We start from the raw sequence: 14,757 nt of genomic DNA, 5'->3' as shown, positions 1-14,757 counted from the left end.
TAAATATTTGTTATCATTTAAAATTAGAGATAGATCCTAATTGGTTAGGAAATCAGTTCTAACATGTTATAAATAGCCATCTCTAGAGATTTGTAAAAAACAACACATCAATCAATACAACCAATCTACTTTTTCCTCGTACTTTACTTTCAAGTCAGCGACTTCGCCAAAACACTTTTTCTTTCACGAGTTCGTACGGGATGGCAGGACTGCATCGACACGATCTCCGGCCAATTCTGTAAGTTCTGTTTACCGAGTAATATCTAAGCTTTAACTTTGAGCGCATCACTATTGCTTCATTTAGATTTATTCACCAGTTATTTTAGTTTCTATCACCAGTTATCCAGCTTGAGATACGAACTGTCGGCTTTTATTGCTTTTTTCTTTGTTATCATATAGCCGATTAGATCTATCCCGAGTGTTATTTTTCTAGCGTTGTTTAGATTGCTCTAGCAGCTTTTCTTTAGGATGGCTACGCGGTATCTGCTGTTTTATAGCTGGTTACCTCTACAGTGAATTGGCCGATTCGCCGGCACGCTGTTGAAGACATATCGGAACTCTAGCCGATCCGAACCCCTGGAATTTAATACTTTTATTTCCTTATCAATCAATAGGTCAGATTGACTGGCACGCTGCGCGAACTGGACCAAGGCAATAACCCGAACAGGAGTTAAGCAGATTCTCCTGGGTCGTGTGTCTGACACTGAGGGTCATCAGCCGATTTTCAGCGCCAACACGTGTACTCCAAATAACTTCATGTCCTTAGCCCGCACGCACTGGTCGGGCGGGCCCACTTGCTAGGCCCGACCAGTATCCTGGTCTGTAGGGACCCATGGGGTACCCATATCCCTCATTTACTGTCCACTACTTTGTGTAAAATAGTATGGCTAAATATACATGTGGATCCCACGTCAAGAGCTGGACCTTAGAATTAAAACCTCGCGTTCACCCTTTAAAATTTTAGTGAAATTGATCGAAATTTGTTAATTTTAGTGAAATTGATCGAAATTTGTTGGAGATGACTCAGTTTAAGTGTCCGCTACTTTGTGCAAAATAGTATAGCTGGACATATGTATGGACCCCATGTCATGAGTCGGACCCTCGAATTAAAACCTTCCTTTCACACTTTAAAATTTTAACGAAATTGATTGAAATTTGTTGGAGATGATTTAGTTTAATAATTAGCTACTTCATGCGAAAAAAATATAGTTGGACTTGTATGTGGGACCACATCAAGAATCGGATCCTTAAATTGTTTTGTGAATCAAACCAATGCAATCTACTCTAAACCACTCCCAAACTATTTCCTCTTAGGAGGAATCCAAACCAAACCAAACTATTTGACGAATTAGACTATTAGTAACCAATCTAAACAATTTTCAAGAGAAAACCAACCCATTAAAATCATTAAACCAAATCCATTTAGTTACTTGAGCGTAGGCCGTCACACTGCGGTTTACATGCACGCTACATATGTTGTGTGTTATGTGCTACAGGATTTCATTTCTCGGTGGAATTTTGCCGTCGTTATCGACCCTATTTCTGTTGTTTCAGCAACACTGCGGGAGCCTCTGCTCGCCACCGCATGGCCACATCTCTACCACTACCATGGCTGCCTTGCTGGCGGCTTGATACTGCCTCTAGGTTTGGCTGATTTCAGTAATTGTGTGCCATCCTCACCAACGCCGTGGACCTGTGTCTATACCTGACAATGGATCAAGATCTGACCCCAACCCTGCTTCGGCCCTGTTTAATTAATTAGTCAGCTCGATCATTATCCAATCCTCAAATGATTATTACTATCCGATCCGATCCAACCCTTCAGGTAACATCCTCCTAATCCAACCCTTATCCTATTTCTGCTCACGGGCCAATCAGGTTGCACTGAAGGAGCACGATCCATGAGCCAAGCAGGAGCACGATTGAGCTAGTAACGGACCACTCTTGCTTTCTTATTTGTATGTTCCTGTGCTACAGGCCTACAGCCGCTCAGATACAGGCTGAGGAACGGGTGAATATACAGGCTGATAAAAATCACCTTGATTTTGCCACAACGTCTAGCTAGAAAGCAAACAGTTGTTCCAGAATTGTTCCAGAAAGGTGTCCAAAGGAAATGCCATTCATATTACACGGTCAAAAGTATACTGAATATAAGGGATAAGAAAATGAAGATTTTTTTTTTGGCAAAATGCAAATCAGTTGCACACGCAGGCTTGAGGAGCCACCTCCCTGTTCTTCTTGTGCATTGTTGCCCTCAAGAAGTGAAAGTGGGCAGCAAGATGGTTCAACATATCGGCTTCACAAACTTTCAGTATCTGTAAAACAAAAGAAAGTGTCAGTTAGTCAGGAACAAAGTCAAGACAGAACAAACATTGTCAAGCATTTGTCAAAGACAAGCAGCATGCATGAATGAAACTAGATGCAGAACAAAGACAAGCAGAAACATTTTATGATCGGTCAAAGATTCATTTACCTTTATTCATCATCTTCATCTTCCTCGTCTGAATCAAACATTCTATGACCGGTCATTGGTTCACCTTCTTCTTCTTCATCAAACCTGATTAGCCAATCTTTTGCACAGATCAATGCTTCAAGCGTTTCAGGTGAGAGAGATGTCCTATTATTCCCAAGAATCCTTCCAGCTGCACTAAAGGCTGATTTTGAGGATACTGTGCTAACAGGAATAGCAAGAAAGTCTCTAGCCATCAAGGATAAGATTGGATAAGCATCACAATTCTTCTTCCACCATGCAAGAACATTGAATTGCTCATCTGACCTCACAAGGACTCTAGGGTCCTCCAGGTAAGTATCTAGCTCTTACCGTTCTTGACGGGCCTGCGAGCTTTGGGATGCAAACTGAGTGAATGCAAGCTCTATCCGCCTTTTACCAGAAACTTGTCTTAAAGAAGTGCTACCAGACTCGCCAGACTCATTTGTGCTCTGCTCATCATTTGATATATCGAACACAAGTACATTGTTGCTCCTAACAATCTTTTCATACTCTAGGTAATATTTGTTCAAATACCTATTCAGCTCCCTCATTTTCACTTTAACATTTTCACCAACAGTATAGAAATAGAACTTGATAAAGTCAGTTTTCATACTTGGATCAAGAACGACAGCTATTAGAAGAGCAAGATCAGGTTTTGTCCAGTGCTTTTCAAACTTTGCATGCATGGCATTAGCTATTTCATTAAGGAGCTCATTTGAATTCCACACCTCCTCGAGCAAAACATCTCGGATTGCTAGCAACATCTTCAAGAAAAGGTGGGCTGTAGGATGCCTGTCTGCGAAGAATGCTTTAGTTGCCTCACTAAACTGTTGCAAAAAACCATGAAGGGCTTTAACTTTTGCCCATTCATCTTGACTTGGAACTTGGTGATGTTGCTCTACCGCGTATCTGTTGAGAGCCACCTTATATTTCAAAGCATCATGCAACATATCATACGTAGCATTCCAACGGTGCGGAACATCCAGAATCAGTCCTGACTTTGCTTTGAGGCCTAAATTCTGCACAATTGTGTTGAAAATCTGCATGCGGGATGGTGTGGATGTAATAACTTTTACAATGTCCCTCACTCTCCCAATTGCATTTGAAATTACCTTCACACCAGCCTGAACCATGATGTTGAGCACATGGACAGCACACTTGACATGAAGGTGTTCACCTTTGAAGAACATCCCAACACCTAAAGCATCACGAATGTCCTTTACTGCTTTGTTATTCACATTGGCATTGTCTAATGTCAAGGTAAACAGTTGTTCAGTCAACTCCCACTCCATCAGGCATGAGGTAATTCCATCTTGTACCGCATATGATGTATGTGGGAAAGAAATCTTCTTGAATGCTATGATTTTCTTATGCAGTTCAAACTCCGCATCAATGAGATGTGCTGTAACACCTAGATAGCCTAGGTTCTGGTTAGAAGACCATAGATTGGCTGTAAGACTAACATGGGACTTGACCTTTCGGCTGTAAGACTAACATGGGACTTGACCTTTCTGAACTTGTCCATCAACTGCAACTTCTCCTCTTCATAAAACAAAACACAATTTGTGCGTACACTTTGACGACCAACAACTCTAAAAGATGGCTGACAATAATTTATCAAGTTTGTCCAATGAGGATCATGAGCTTTACGGAAAGCAATCTCTCCACTAATAAAATATTTGGCAATCAAAACATGAAATACTTCTGGATCAAGGACACTCTTTTCCTCGTTCAGAGACTTTGGCTTCAATGTTGCAATGAATCTGTCCCTATCCTCTTGCGGAATGGAATGACAGTGAATTGCAATATGTCTGTTGAGGTGCGTTGTACCTTTTCCAGGTTCAGAGGACAATTGAAACTTACAGTATCTGCATATTGCCTTCTCCTTGCCATCAACCACTTCGGTATCCACAAATTCCCAAACTTTAGCTCTCTTCCTAGATGATCGACTTGACTGGTCAGTTACCAGACTATCACGACTTTCAACCTCAACCACAACTTCCTGTCCTAGATCCATATCACCTAGATGACACAAATGCAATTTCAATATAAGATAATAAAATGAATCACAATTGTTGCAAAAAAAAATAAAACTACTGAACATATATCACCAAAATATGAGCCTATGACTATGACTAAAGCATATAAGCTATACTTACAATTGTTGTTTATATAGAGTTATATCTTCATGGTAGTTTATTTACAATTTTAACTTGGTCAATCTATCGGTACATTTCTAAATACAAGCACTGCATACTGTCGAAACTCAAAAGTGCAACATTCATTCAAACAGGCACATGCCATCCTAACCTAGGGATGTGATTGACATACGTGTAGTTGAAACAGCACACAGAAGAGATGAACTAGCATGGCAACCACGACGACATCAAAATACAGCAACTAAAAGTATGCTTTCGATGCTAGCAGCAATACAACGTAGGGTAAAGGTAAGAGCATTACCGCTCATAGCAAGCCACACCAGCAAACCTGCAGATTGAGAAAAGGAATCGGCTAACCTGCAGATTGGAAAGAATCGGCTAGATTAGAGACCTGCAAATACCAGGGGAGGAATAGGCTAACCTGCGAATACAAGGCTGTGCAATACCAGGCGGCGCTGGACTGGTGCGGCCGCACGGAGGAGGCCCCTCCTTACTGGATCTTGGAGTCGGCACCTCGGTGAGGATCTTGGAGTCGCAGGCCACCGCCCCACAACGCCGCCGCCGGCCTCTCGCAGCGCCGCTGCCGGCCCCTCACAACGCCGCCGCCGCCGCTCGCGAGCCATCTCGCGTAGGCGCTTGTGCGCTACGTTTAAGGCCCTCTCTGTATTTCTGCGAGCCTGTACGTTAAGGCCCTTATCTGATCCGCGGGCCACGATCCACACGTTGAGCTCGAGCCACAGCTACAATTCAGCCCTCTTAACAAGCAGTCCGATTCGATTCGATCCTTCTCTACAGGAGCCCATATAGGATCTGTAAATCACAGCCCATGCGTTTGGAGGCCCTTATGGCCCTTGGATATACAAGGCCCATTACCAGGAGTACCTGTGTCCGAGCCCATTCCAACAAACCAGTTTGGCTCCTCTCTGGTCCGGCCCAACGTAGAACTAGAAGCAGCAGGGCATCACCATTCTGATTATCCCCCTGTCTGCTCCTCTCTGCCATGATTAGTTGGCTGCTTTGTTTTCAGATTTATCGGTCCCTGGCTCCCTGCAGTATTTTGGTTGATGCTATCCTTCTACAAGTGGTTGATTGACTGCTAACAGATGCCCGTGATTTCTTTTTTTCTCTCTTGAATTTCTAACACCCATGTTGTTGAAAGCCATTTGCCAAGAACACCTTTTTCCCTGATGATGCCAAGGTGGACGGCGAGCCCCTGCATGTAAACTAGTACATTTATTGATGGCAAGGAGTGGAAAAAGGGAGAGAGCACGTCGTGCAAAGATTTTAAGATGCACATTGGACCTTTCGCGCCTATTGTTAGCACGGTCTGTTCAAAAAGGTAGCGGCTAAACAATGTGAGGCCATTGTTGTTCCTCCCCTGCAATCAAGCTCGTCGTTAAGCTTGCCTGCCTCTGCAGCAATTTCAGCTTTGGCCAACTTTGTCTCCTCGCTCGCTCGGGAAGTCGTGCGAGTTAATAAGCACGCCGTTAGCTCGTTGCCGAAGGTGGGATCCCGGCCAGACAAGACATGCTGTCGCTGTTCCTTTTCGCCCTGCTCGCGTCGGCGGCCCAGCGGAGCGCCGTCGACGCGTTGATCGTCGACGGCCTGCAGGTGGGGTTCTATGGCCAGTCGTGCCCAGAGGCCGAGGCAACCATCAGCGACATCGTCAACAACGAGATCGCCATGGACCGCGGCATCTCCCCCGGCCTCATCCGGCTATTCTTCCACGATTGCTTCATCACGGTAACAGGCATTTCCTGATCATGTGTTGGCTGACGTGCACACAACACCCTGTCGTGACCGTTCGTGTACCGCCGGCGGCCGGTCTGCGCGTGCAGGGCTGCGACGCTTCCATCCTCCTGGACGAGTCGCCGGCAGGCGACGTCCCGGAGAAGGAGTCGTCGGCCAACGGGTTCACCCTCGTCGGCCTCCGGACCATCGACATCGCCAAGTCGACCCTCGAGTCCATGTGCCCGCGCACGGTCTCCTGCGCGGACATCCTCGCCTTCGCGGCGCGGGACGCCGCCGTGGCTGCGGGCCTCCCCAGCTACGACGTCGCGGCGGGGCGGCGCGACGGCATGCGCTCCAACATGGACGACCTCCCGGGCAACTTCCCCGTGCCGGGCCACCACGTCCCGCGCCTCACGGAGCTCTTCAGCCAGCGGGGGCTCTCCCAGGAGGACATGGTGGTGCTCTCCGGCGCGCACTCCATCGGCGGCGCCCACTGCTTCATGTTCTCCAACCGCATCTACGGCTTCTCCGAGGAGGCCGATGTGGACCCTTCGCTGGACCCGGAGTTCGCGGCGCGGCTCCGGCAGGTGTGCCCGCCGCGGAACCCCGACGACGACCCGCAGCAGGCGCCCAAGGTGAAGTTCGACTCGCAGACGGGGGAGAAGCTCGACAGCGCCTACTACTCGGAGCTGCTCGCCAGGCGCGGCCTGCTGACCTCGGACAACGCGCTCATCGAGGACCCGCAGACGAGGGCGATGGTGGAGGCCTTCGCCGGGGACGACGCCATGTGGCAGCAGAAATTTGCGGAGGCGATGCAGAGGGTCGGCATGCTCGACGTGCTCATCGGCGAGGGCAAGGGCCAGGTGAGGAAGCAGTGCCGCCTGGTGAACGGGCAGGAGCAGCAGCAGCAGCCGCAGCTTCCCTGGTTCCGGCACCAGCAGCGGCTGCCGTGGTCCCGTCAGCGGCGGCCGCGTCGACCGTTCCCGCACCACCCGGTGGCCGATCTGATCAACGGGTTCTTCCGCGGGTTCCACTGAGGCCAGCATTCTTGCCGTGTCGGGGTTGCAGCGGCGGTCGGGGGTGTTACTACTACGTACATTTGCTCTAGAGGTCCGTTGCTTAGCTAGGTGCTCAGGAATGCAGGCCTCGAAAATGAGTTATGCATGCACCACCCCCTAATTAGTACATATACGCTTGCTTTGCTTAGTCTTGTTTTTCTTCAAAGAAAATAATGTATTTTCCATACAACATGCTACATGTATTTACTTATATTGGCAAGGTATAGTCTCTCACATTTGAATCTCCCATAAGGAATCCAGTTGAAATCAATAAATGTGTTGAATGTTCGTAGCAATTCTGCAAAAATAATAAAAAAAAGATGCTGCAAGGACAGGTTCAGCCCCTGTTACCAACCAAAAAGACACCACCAACGAAAGCCATCATATCATTAATGAGAGCCCTTTCAAGAAGAAATCTTTCTGTCCCCGTCCGGCAGTTCCCCCGCCCAGAGAAGAATGCACGGCCAGATGGGAGAAGCAACAGCCCTCCGACGGCGGGCCGTACAGTCACCGGCGCGAGCGGGCACTGCGGCACGCTTCGCTCTGCCGTGGCCACCCCGGCGACCAAGAAAGGGCAAGGTGAAGTTCAGATTTTCCCCGCACCCCAGGAGGCCTTCCAGGCGGTTGAGCACTTGGGTTCTCTTCCCTAGTTTGAGGGCCATCCGGCCATGTTGACCAACATCACAATTCCCAGGTTCCTCCCACAGCACCAGCCGCAGCACCATAGCACGGACTTGGGCTGATGGACGAAATTACGCCAGACATACCAAGAAACAGATGCACGGGCATAAGATTTCGAGGGCCATGAGGTTATCCTTGCCTTGAAGCTGAACACATGAATAAGCATGGACACAGATGTTCCTCGCACAGTTTGCACATGATAGGCAACAGAAGCTATGCATAAACACCCACACGTGACACGCCGCTCAGAAAAAGCATGAGCATACCAAAAACGTCAAGGCCCAGATAAACAAATTCATGCATATATGTGGTAGAGACTAGAGAGTGCGTATATAACCATGATTTAGATAATGTATACAAACACAGCGGCTAGGGAAAATGTAGGTAGTCAGAGAAGGTATACTTTGTCTTCCTTACTAATCCCCTGAACAAACAAGCACGTTTTTGGTAGGGGCAGCAGTTGCAATGGGACACTAGCTTAGGTGAACTATTACTACATAGTATATATGACCACAGACAAATTAAGGCCTTCCTCCAGCACAGAAGAGGTTTTGCTATCTACAGCGACATGTCACCGCCAAGTTCATCAATGACTTTCTCAAGCTTGAACAACATATCTAGAGAAAGGAAAGCACCAAATCAATAACAGCGCACAAAATGAGGACCGCATGCACAGGTAACAACTACAAAAATGCTGGATTCCTGATTAGTAAGTATGAGTAACAGAAATGACGAGAAACCACTGTATGGTTCATTTTCTTATGAAGGGGTACGTCACCAGGGAAGAGAGAACATACCATTAAAGGAGTCATCAGCCATATATGTCTGCAGACGCATAACACATGATGTTAGTCGATACAAATATTTGACAACAGGAAAAACCAACCAAAAGATTGTTAACAAGAATGGTACCTTTACCCGTGTCATTATGTCACCTGTTAATATACTGGTATCAATTCCCTCACCAACATCCATTCCTTTATCAGCAGTTGTTTCTTCAGGGGCAACTGCGACCCCAGAAACATTGTCTACATATCAAGGGAGGAAATAATCAATACGAATAAGCCCACAAATGAAGTTGAGGCTATACTTACCATCATGAGAAGTATCCAGTGCATACACCTGAAATATTTACAAATATCAACAACATTCTTAGTAGCAACTGTCTGTAGGATTTTCAAAAATAGTCACAAAAGTTACCTCTTGAGAAGCATGGTTTGTTGTACCCACTGGATAGGATTCCTCTGCATCTGATTTACATTTGTGTTATCAGCCGGGGTAGACCAATGAAATAAAAAATATAGATACTGTTCTGTCAATGTAAATCTTCATGGAGAAATAGTTTACCTTGCTCATTCTCCGTTGAAAAATTTGTCAGCATTTGACTGAAACTAGGAGGGAAACCAGAGTAGCTGTTATTAGTGTTGTTAGCACTGAGAGGTTCAAGAACAGGCAGGTCCCATTCCTCATGGTAGCTCATTGTTGGTGCCTCTATCATGTGATCAGAAGCTTGCTCCTCAAAGCTTGAAGCATCATCAGGCCTAGGCACAACATATTATGTTAGAAAACAAACACATCTTGCAACTTACAAATCTGAAACAGTTCTACTCTTACCTGTGGTGAAGTCCATTAGAAGCAATATATTCAGATGCTGATGAATCTTCACACACATAATCACTTCCAGATGGTATGATGTCCATGGTTTCGCATGGGCATTCCTTTATATCAAATATAAATACATTAAGTTAGTACTTCAAAAACCTTTTACACAGCAAAAAGGAAACCTAGTCTAGTGCTTAACCTTCCTTGAATGATATGTCCAAGAACATACGAAAATAGCACAGGTATTATCACAAATGTATCTAGCATTGCTGCGTTCCATGTCAAGTAAGCTTTCAATGAGAGGCACAGTATGTAAACAGCATCCTAAATGCTTTAATCTGGCAACAATTCTGACAGTCATTTGAAATATTCAGCTGGCATGTATTGTCTAATAAAATGAAATTTATAAATCCTTCAAGGTTTTAATGTAAGAAAAACTTCAGAAAAACATACTTATGTTGAATACTCGAGAGAAAAAACATTGTAAGTTTTTTTATCTACAAATGCAAGTATTATTAGTATGTGATGTGTATTGTCGATCTACAACAGCTGGGGATCCTTCAGTACATAAATAAACTTCATTGTTCCAAAAATATTTTTGTATGATGAATATGTTTCTTTCACATTGAATGAAATTTATGCTTTCAACAAAATAATGGTATATTACATTTTTCACCTGCATTTTTAAACAGGCATGCAAGATGAGCCATTAACAGCTATCATAATAGAATTACAAAATGTATCATGGAATTCATACATGTCTCCATCTATCAGTTTTGAACATAACAGTGCATGATACTACATTAGCATGCACTTTAATTGCTACATATAACAGGGTACAGTATCCTAGTGAACATGAAAAGAGAACATAAGGAAACATAAGGCATCCATGGCAAATGGAATGCGCATAGGGGCACACAGAGACAAAGGATTAGAAAAATGGCATTTGAATATATCTGTAAAATAACAAGCTCCATCTTCACACAATTTGAGAAAGGCCACGCACCGAAACTCACCTTCACACAATTTAGGAACGACTCTGCATCACAGAGCTGTGGGAAACGTACAGCAAACTTCTGGAACCACAGAGACGTCATAAAAATTTCCGCCGTTAGAAAAGTGACCACCAAGCTGTATATGTATAAATATCTCATAGACACTCAAATGGTTTAGACAATTCAAAACTCGCAAGTGCAATGGTGATCTATCATTTGTTTCAACTCTCCAGTTGGTAGAATAACATCTTATTCTTATGGTACGCCATACCTGTTTAGACTTATCACAAAAGCTCATGAACACCACCCTGCTACCTCTGATAGGGCACTGCGTCACACACATAACCTGAGGCCATGAAAAGTTGAGAATCGACACAAAGTGCTCCTCCTGTGCCATGGGAAAGTAGATCAGTAAGAAAAGGAATACTATGACGACACAAAACGAAGGAACCATATATGAGTAATAGATACAGAAATGGAGTAATTTTAAGCATCCACATATGTGAACTTATACAAGATACATGACTAGTTACAACACGAAAATGGCAGAGTATTCATGAAAAAGGCCTAATTTTACCCAAGTGGCAAAACAATAAATAAATCCCAGTAGCACAGAGTTCACCTGTCAGTAATGGAACGAAACTCACACTGAACTTTTGCGAGGGAATCTGATCATGCAAGTATGCAACAATGAGATCAGTCAACCACCCAATTCTGGAAGTTCAGTTAGAAAAGTCATCCCCTCTTATAAATCAAAGACACAAATATAAGAAATATTAACTTTCATAAGCCGAAAGGCCTCAAATGTGCCAAAGTAGCTTATGCATTCAATAGCTAGTACCAATCTGTTGAGAAAAAGAAATTTGGAAAGCACAATGAATGGGGAAATACATATAGAATATATAGGAGAAATCATTTGTATGTAGGATTGAACATCAGAAACAGATATACCACTGATCCAACCATGCATGATAATTACAAAAATCAGTGATACTTTTTATTATAATAAAAACTATGCAAACTCAGAAAATGGAGCATCAACACAGGTTACAGCAAATAAACAAAGATAGACAACGATGATTAAGGATAACAACATAGCAACACAGGCTAACATTGCACAACAGCGTACCTACCTGAACCAAATTGGTCAATAATCAGGCACATCACATGTCCAAAAATTGAATTGACTCATTTCATCTGTTGAGAAATCACAATTGGACCAGGGTCACGCAACTTGCTTTGGCGCGAAATTGGGATGTTAATTGCTAGCATGTAAGCAACCACAAGATCCTGGTAAAACCCACACAACAATTGAACACGATGCGTACAGGTAATGCAAGTTATCCAAAACCTTGGGATAAATCCAAAAATCGGGGGAACAACACATCCAAGATCATAATTCTGGCAACATTAACAAATTGCTCGGTTAGGTACGAACGAGCTCAAGCTTAATGCTTGGGAACCTGCTGAGGTTAAATTTATCAAGAGCAAACCTGAAAAAACATCATGCTTTAACAGGGATCAAGCGGCACACTAGAATCAACATCCTCAGTTACGTGTTCTCGAACAAAATTAACCGGAGCGCACGCCCATTTTTTTCCAACAAAAAACCTAAACCCCAAACCAGGATAAGCTTTTTTCAAATCCACCCAAATAACGCGGACACCTAAAAAAATCTACCAATCACACACAAAACACACACACATGACGTAAGTATAAATAAAGAAGGAACAGATAAAGGGAGGGGTTTCGGTACGGACGAAGACGACGTCGCCGATGGAGACGGTTAGGACGGGGACCGCCGAGGAGAGGGTGGGCCGGGAGACGCAGAGAGCGGCGGGGGAGGAGGCGGGGAGCCAGGTGCCCTGGTGGCGGTGGATGCCCCGGGTAATGTGGCGGAGCCCGGGTGGCGGCGGCGCGGAGGGGTCGCGCCGCGGCGTGCCGAAGTAGCGAGCGTACTCCACATCCCACTTCTGCCTTCGCGTCCGCGTCCGCGGCGTCTCCACAGCGGAGGAGTCCGGGCGTGCGGGCACCAGCGCCATGCTGTCGTCGCCGGCGTCCGCCATGGCCACGGCGATGGTGACGAGGGAGGGGAGGAGAAATGTGGTTTTGCCTTTTGGGGAAGTTGGGGTTTTTATAGCGATGTTGTGTGGAACAGCGATGTGGCTGTAGTGAAATTGGTCGGCGCCGGCTCGAGTTGGAGTGTTGGACGGCCGCCGCATCGGCGATCGGAGTACTTGGTTCATCTATCAGACCAACCTGAGAATTGCCGGTCTAAAACGGTTCAAATATTGTTAGCACGGGGCCATTTGAATCATCACCTAATAGATGATTGGAATTTTGGATAGTTGATGCAACTATTAGCAGCGATTAGTACTCCCTCCGTTCCAAATTGTAGCTCATTTTAGTTTTTCAGTTCATAGATATTATTATGCATCTAGATAGTTCCAAATTGTAGGTCGTTTTAATTTTTTAGTTATCATGCATCTAGATAGTTCCAAATTGTAGGTCATTTTAGCTTTTTAGGATTACGCATAATAATATCTATGAACCTAAAAAGCTAAAACGACCTACAATTTGGAACGGAGGGAGTACTTAGTAGCATGGGTAGCTAATGGTTACTGTCTTATTTTTTTATAACCACCTCCTAAATTTAGCTTCTAATTATTAGCACTTATCGATCCCAACATGGCTTAAGTTTTGAAGTCTAACACAAAGTGATTCCATGTGTGACGACCGACCCCAAATCTTTCGAGTTAATCAACTCCGAGTCCCTAATCCCCCTCTCAGTTTCCCCGAGTTGAGTGCTCACCCTCAGTTCTGGTCCCGACCCCCGAGATCTGACCCCTCTCCGCTGGTTCCCCGTTCCGACCCTGCCGACCCCAAACCCATACCGCCGGATCCTTCTAAGTCTTCCCACAGTATCTCTTTTCAATCTGAGCAGTGGACCAACCGAGACTGACCGGTGGGCCCACAAAATCTTTTCCCCAGATCTTCCGAGACAGACGTACTCGAGTAGCATGCCCGCCTCAGAGCTTCTCCGTCGCGTGGCTCAACTTCTCCGACACCCGCCGCTCCGCCTCGTCGCCGGCCACGACCGAATGGATTCTCGTGCCCCTTCCCCAATCGCAGCGGAAGCTCCTCTGCTACCCTTCCTACAGTACCTCGCGGCTCGCGCCCATCATCACCCCGCCGGACCCCAGCTGCAGAGCCCGATGCCTCCCGTCTTTTCCGCCGCTTCTCCACCGTCGCGCCGCCCCAGATGCGCTACGCGACGAATCCTCCTCCGCCAACCCCGACCCCGGCCGCGACAGCTCCTTTTCCGCCCTGTCAGAGCTGCGCCCCCGACAATCTGTTGCTTCGCGTTCGCCCGCGCGACCGTAGCCACCTGTCTTCTCACCTGTGCGCCCTTGCTTCTAGCGCCGTTCCCCCGGTCACTTCCATCAGATCCACCGCACGATGACGCCCGCCTCCGCCAAATCTCAACCACCGGCAAAACCACGCCTGCGCCGCCCTGTCTTCAGTGCCTAATGACCGCCGGTGTCATCCCTGAAGTCCTGCTCCGCCGCACCGCTGCTCAATCGCCACCCCGGCAGCGCACTCCATCGTTTCTTCCCGATCTTCGTGCTGCTCCAACTCTCTCCCTCTTCCCGCGCAGCTATAAAAGGGAATGCCATAGTCCCGCCGGAGCCCCCTTCGCCATTCGCTGCCCTCCCGCCTTGCTCTCTGTTTGTGCTCAGAGCGCTACCGCCTAAGTCCCTGAGGAGCTCTCCTCTCTGCTCCACGCCGCTCTCCCCAATTCACCCAGCCGCTTGCTCCTCCGCGCTGCGCAAAAGCTTGCTTGTTCCCACAAGAAGCGCCGCCGCCGCCGCCGCCGGAGCACCGCCGGGCATCGCCGTTGCCTAAGTCCTTGTGCTTCCATCCTTCCGCCCAAGTCTGCTCTTTCCTGACCCCAAGCTTCACCTGTAAGACGAAGGTAAGCTGCCGACCCCTTGTCCGCCTCGTCTGACCCTGTCTGTCCGCCCGACCCCTTTCTCCGT

At 46.4% G+C, this 14,757-nt stretch overlaps 3 protein-coding genes across 8 annotated transcripts; 1 reads left to right on the top strand and 2 right to left on the bottom strand.

The window, feature by feature from the left end:
• Positions 1–1,922: 1,922 nt before the first annotated feature.
• LOC105914162 (zinc finger BED domain-containing protein RICESLEEPER 2) lies at positions 1,923–5,298 on the bottom strand. The gene is made up of 5 exons (XM_012845143.2): positions 5,097–5,298; positions 4,952–5,007; positions 3,999–4,513; positions 2,474–3,966; positions 1,923–2,315 (listed from the first exon to the last, which is right to left on the bottom strand). Exons 2-4 carry the CDS (start codon positions 4,956–4,958, stop codon positions 2,818–2,820), a joined length of 1,671 nt encoding a protein of 556 aa, XP_012700597.1. The 5' UTR covers positions 4,959–5,007; positions 5,097–5,298; the 3' UTR covers positions 1,923–2,315; positions 2,474–2,817.
• An 879-nt stretch (positions 5,299–6,177) lies between these two features.
• On the top strand, positions 6,178–7,574 carry LOC101782290 (peroxidase 5). Its single transcript, XM_004966941.2, has 2 exons — positions 6,178–6,393; positions 6,489–7,574. Exons 1-2 carry the CDS (start codon positions 6,178–6,180, stop codon positions 7,416–7,418), a joined length of 1,146 nt encoding a protein of 381 aa, XP_004966998.1. The 3' UTR covers positions 7,419–7,574.
• Positions 7,575–7,688: 114 nt separating this feature from the next.
• On the bottom strand, positions 7,689–12,802 carry LOC101772142 (protein POOR HOMOLOGOUS SYNAPSIS 1). 6 transcript variants are annotated; one of them, XM_022825772.1, is made up of 10 exons: positions 12,478–12,802; positions 10,989–11,105; positions 10,739–10,798; positions 9,735–9,838; positions 9,468–9,661; positions 9,321–9,370; positions 9,215–9,242; positions 9,033–9,127; positions 8,918–8,945; positions 7,689–8,178 (listed from the first exon to the last, which is right to left on the bottom strand). In XM_022825772.1, the coding sequence occupies exons 1-10, from the start codon at positions 12,781–12,783 to the stop codon at positions 7,844–7,846; spliced, it is 1,317 nt and encodes a 438-aa protein (XP_022681507.1). In that variant the 5' UTR covers positions 12,784–12,802; the 3' UTR covers positions 7,689–7,843. The 6 variants fall into 6 exon arrangements, 5 of the variants coding, with proteins under 5 accessions (XP_022681507.1, XP_022681506.1, XP_022681509.1 ...); XM_022825771.1 differs by having other exon boundaries at positions 7,690–8,178; positions 9,033–9,148; XM_012845396.2 differs by lacking the exon at positions 7,689–8,178 and adding an exon at positions 8,405–8,737 and having other exon boundaries at positions 9,033–9,148.
• Positions 12,803–14,757: the final 1,955 nt, after the last annotated feature.

This window comes from Setaria italica, chromosome IV, assembly GCF_000263155.2.
Source record: "Setaria italica strain Yugu1 chromosome IV, Setaria_italica_v2.0, whole genome shotgun sequence".
Classification (NCBI taxonomy): Eukaryota; Viridiplantae; Streptophyta; class Magnoliopsida; order Poales; family Poaceae; genus Setaria; species Setaria italica.
Note: the sequence above shows the minus strand (reverse complement) of the source record. Positions and strands in the feature narration are given on the sequence as shown.

Excerpts from the sequence above, each read along its gene's own strand:
- LOC105914162 (XM_012845143.2), bottom strand. Across the intron at positions 3,967-3,998 it reads TGATGGACAAGTTCAGAAAG|GTCAAGTCCCATGTTAGTCT; the intron begins GTCAAGTCCCAT and ends TACAGCCGAAAG.
- LOC101782290 (XM_004966941.2), top strand. The coding sequence starts at position 6,178 with ATGCTGTCGCTGTTCCTTTTCGCCCTGCTCGCGTCGGCGGCCCAGCGG. Across the intron at positions 6,394-6,488 it reads TCCACGATTGCTTCATCACG|GGCTGCGACGCTTCCATCCT; the intron begins GTAACAGGCATT and ends CTGCGCGTGCAG.
- LOC101772142 (XM_022825771.1), bottom strand. The coding sequence starts at position 12,783 with ATGGCGGACGCCGGCGACGACAGCATGGCGCTGGTGCCCGCACGCCCG. Across the intron at positions 9,662-9,734 it reads TCTAATGGACTTCACCACAG|GCCTGATGATGCTTCAAGCT; the intron begins GTAAGAGTAGAA and ends TGTTGTGCCTAG. Across the intron at positions 9,243-9,320 it reads CAAACCATGCTTCTCAAGAG|GTGTATGCACTGGATACTTC; the intron begins GTAACTTTTGTG and ends TAAATATTTCAG.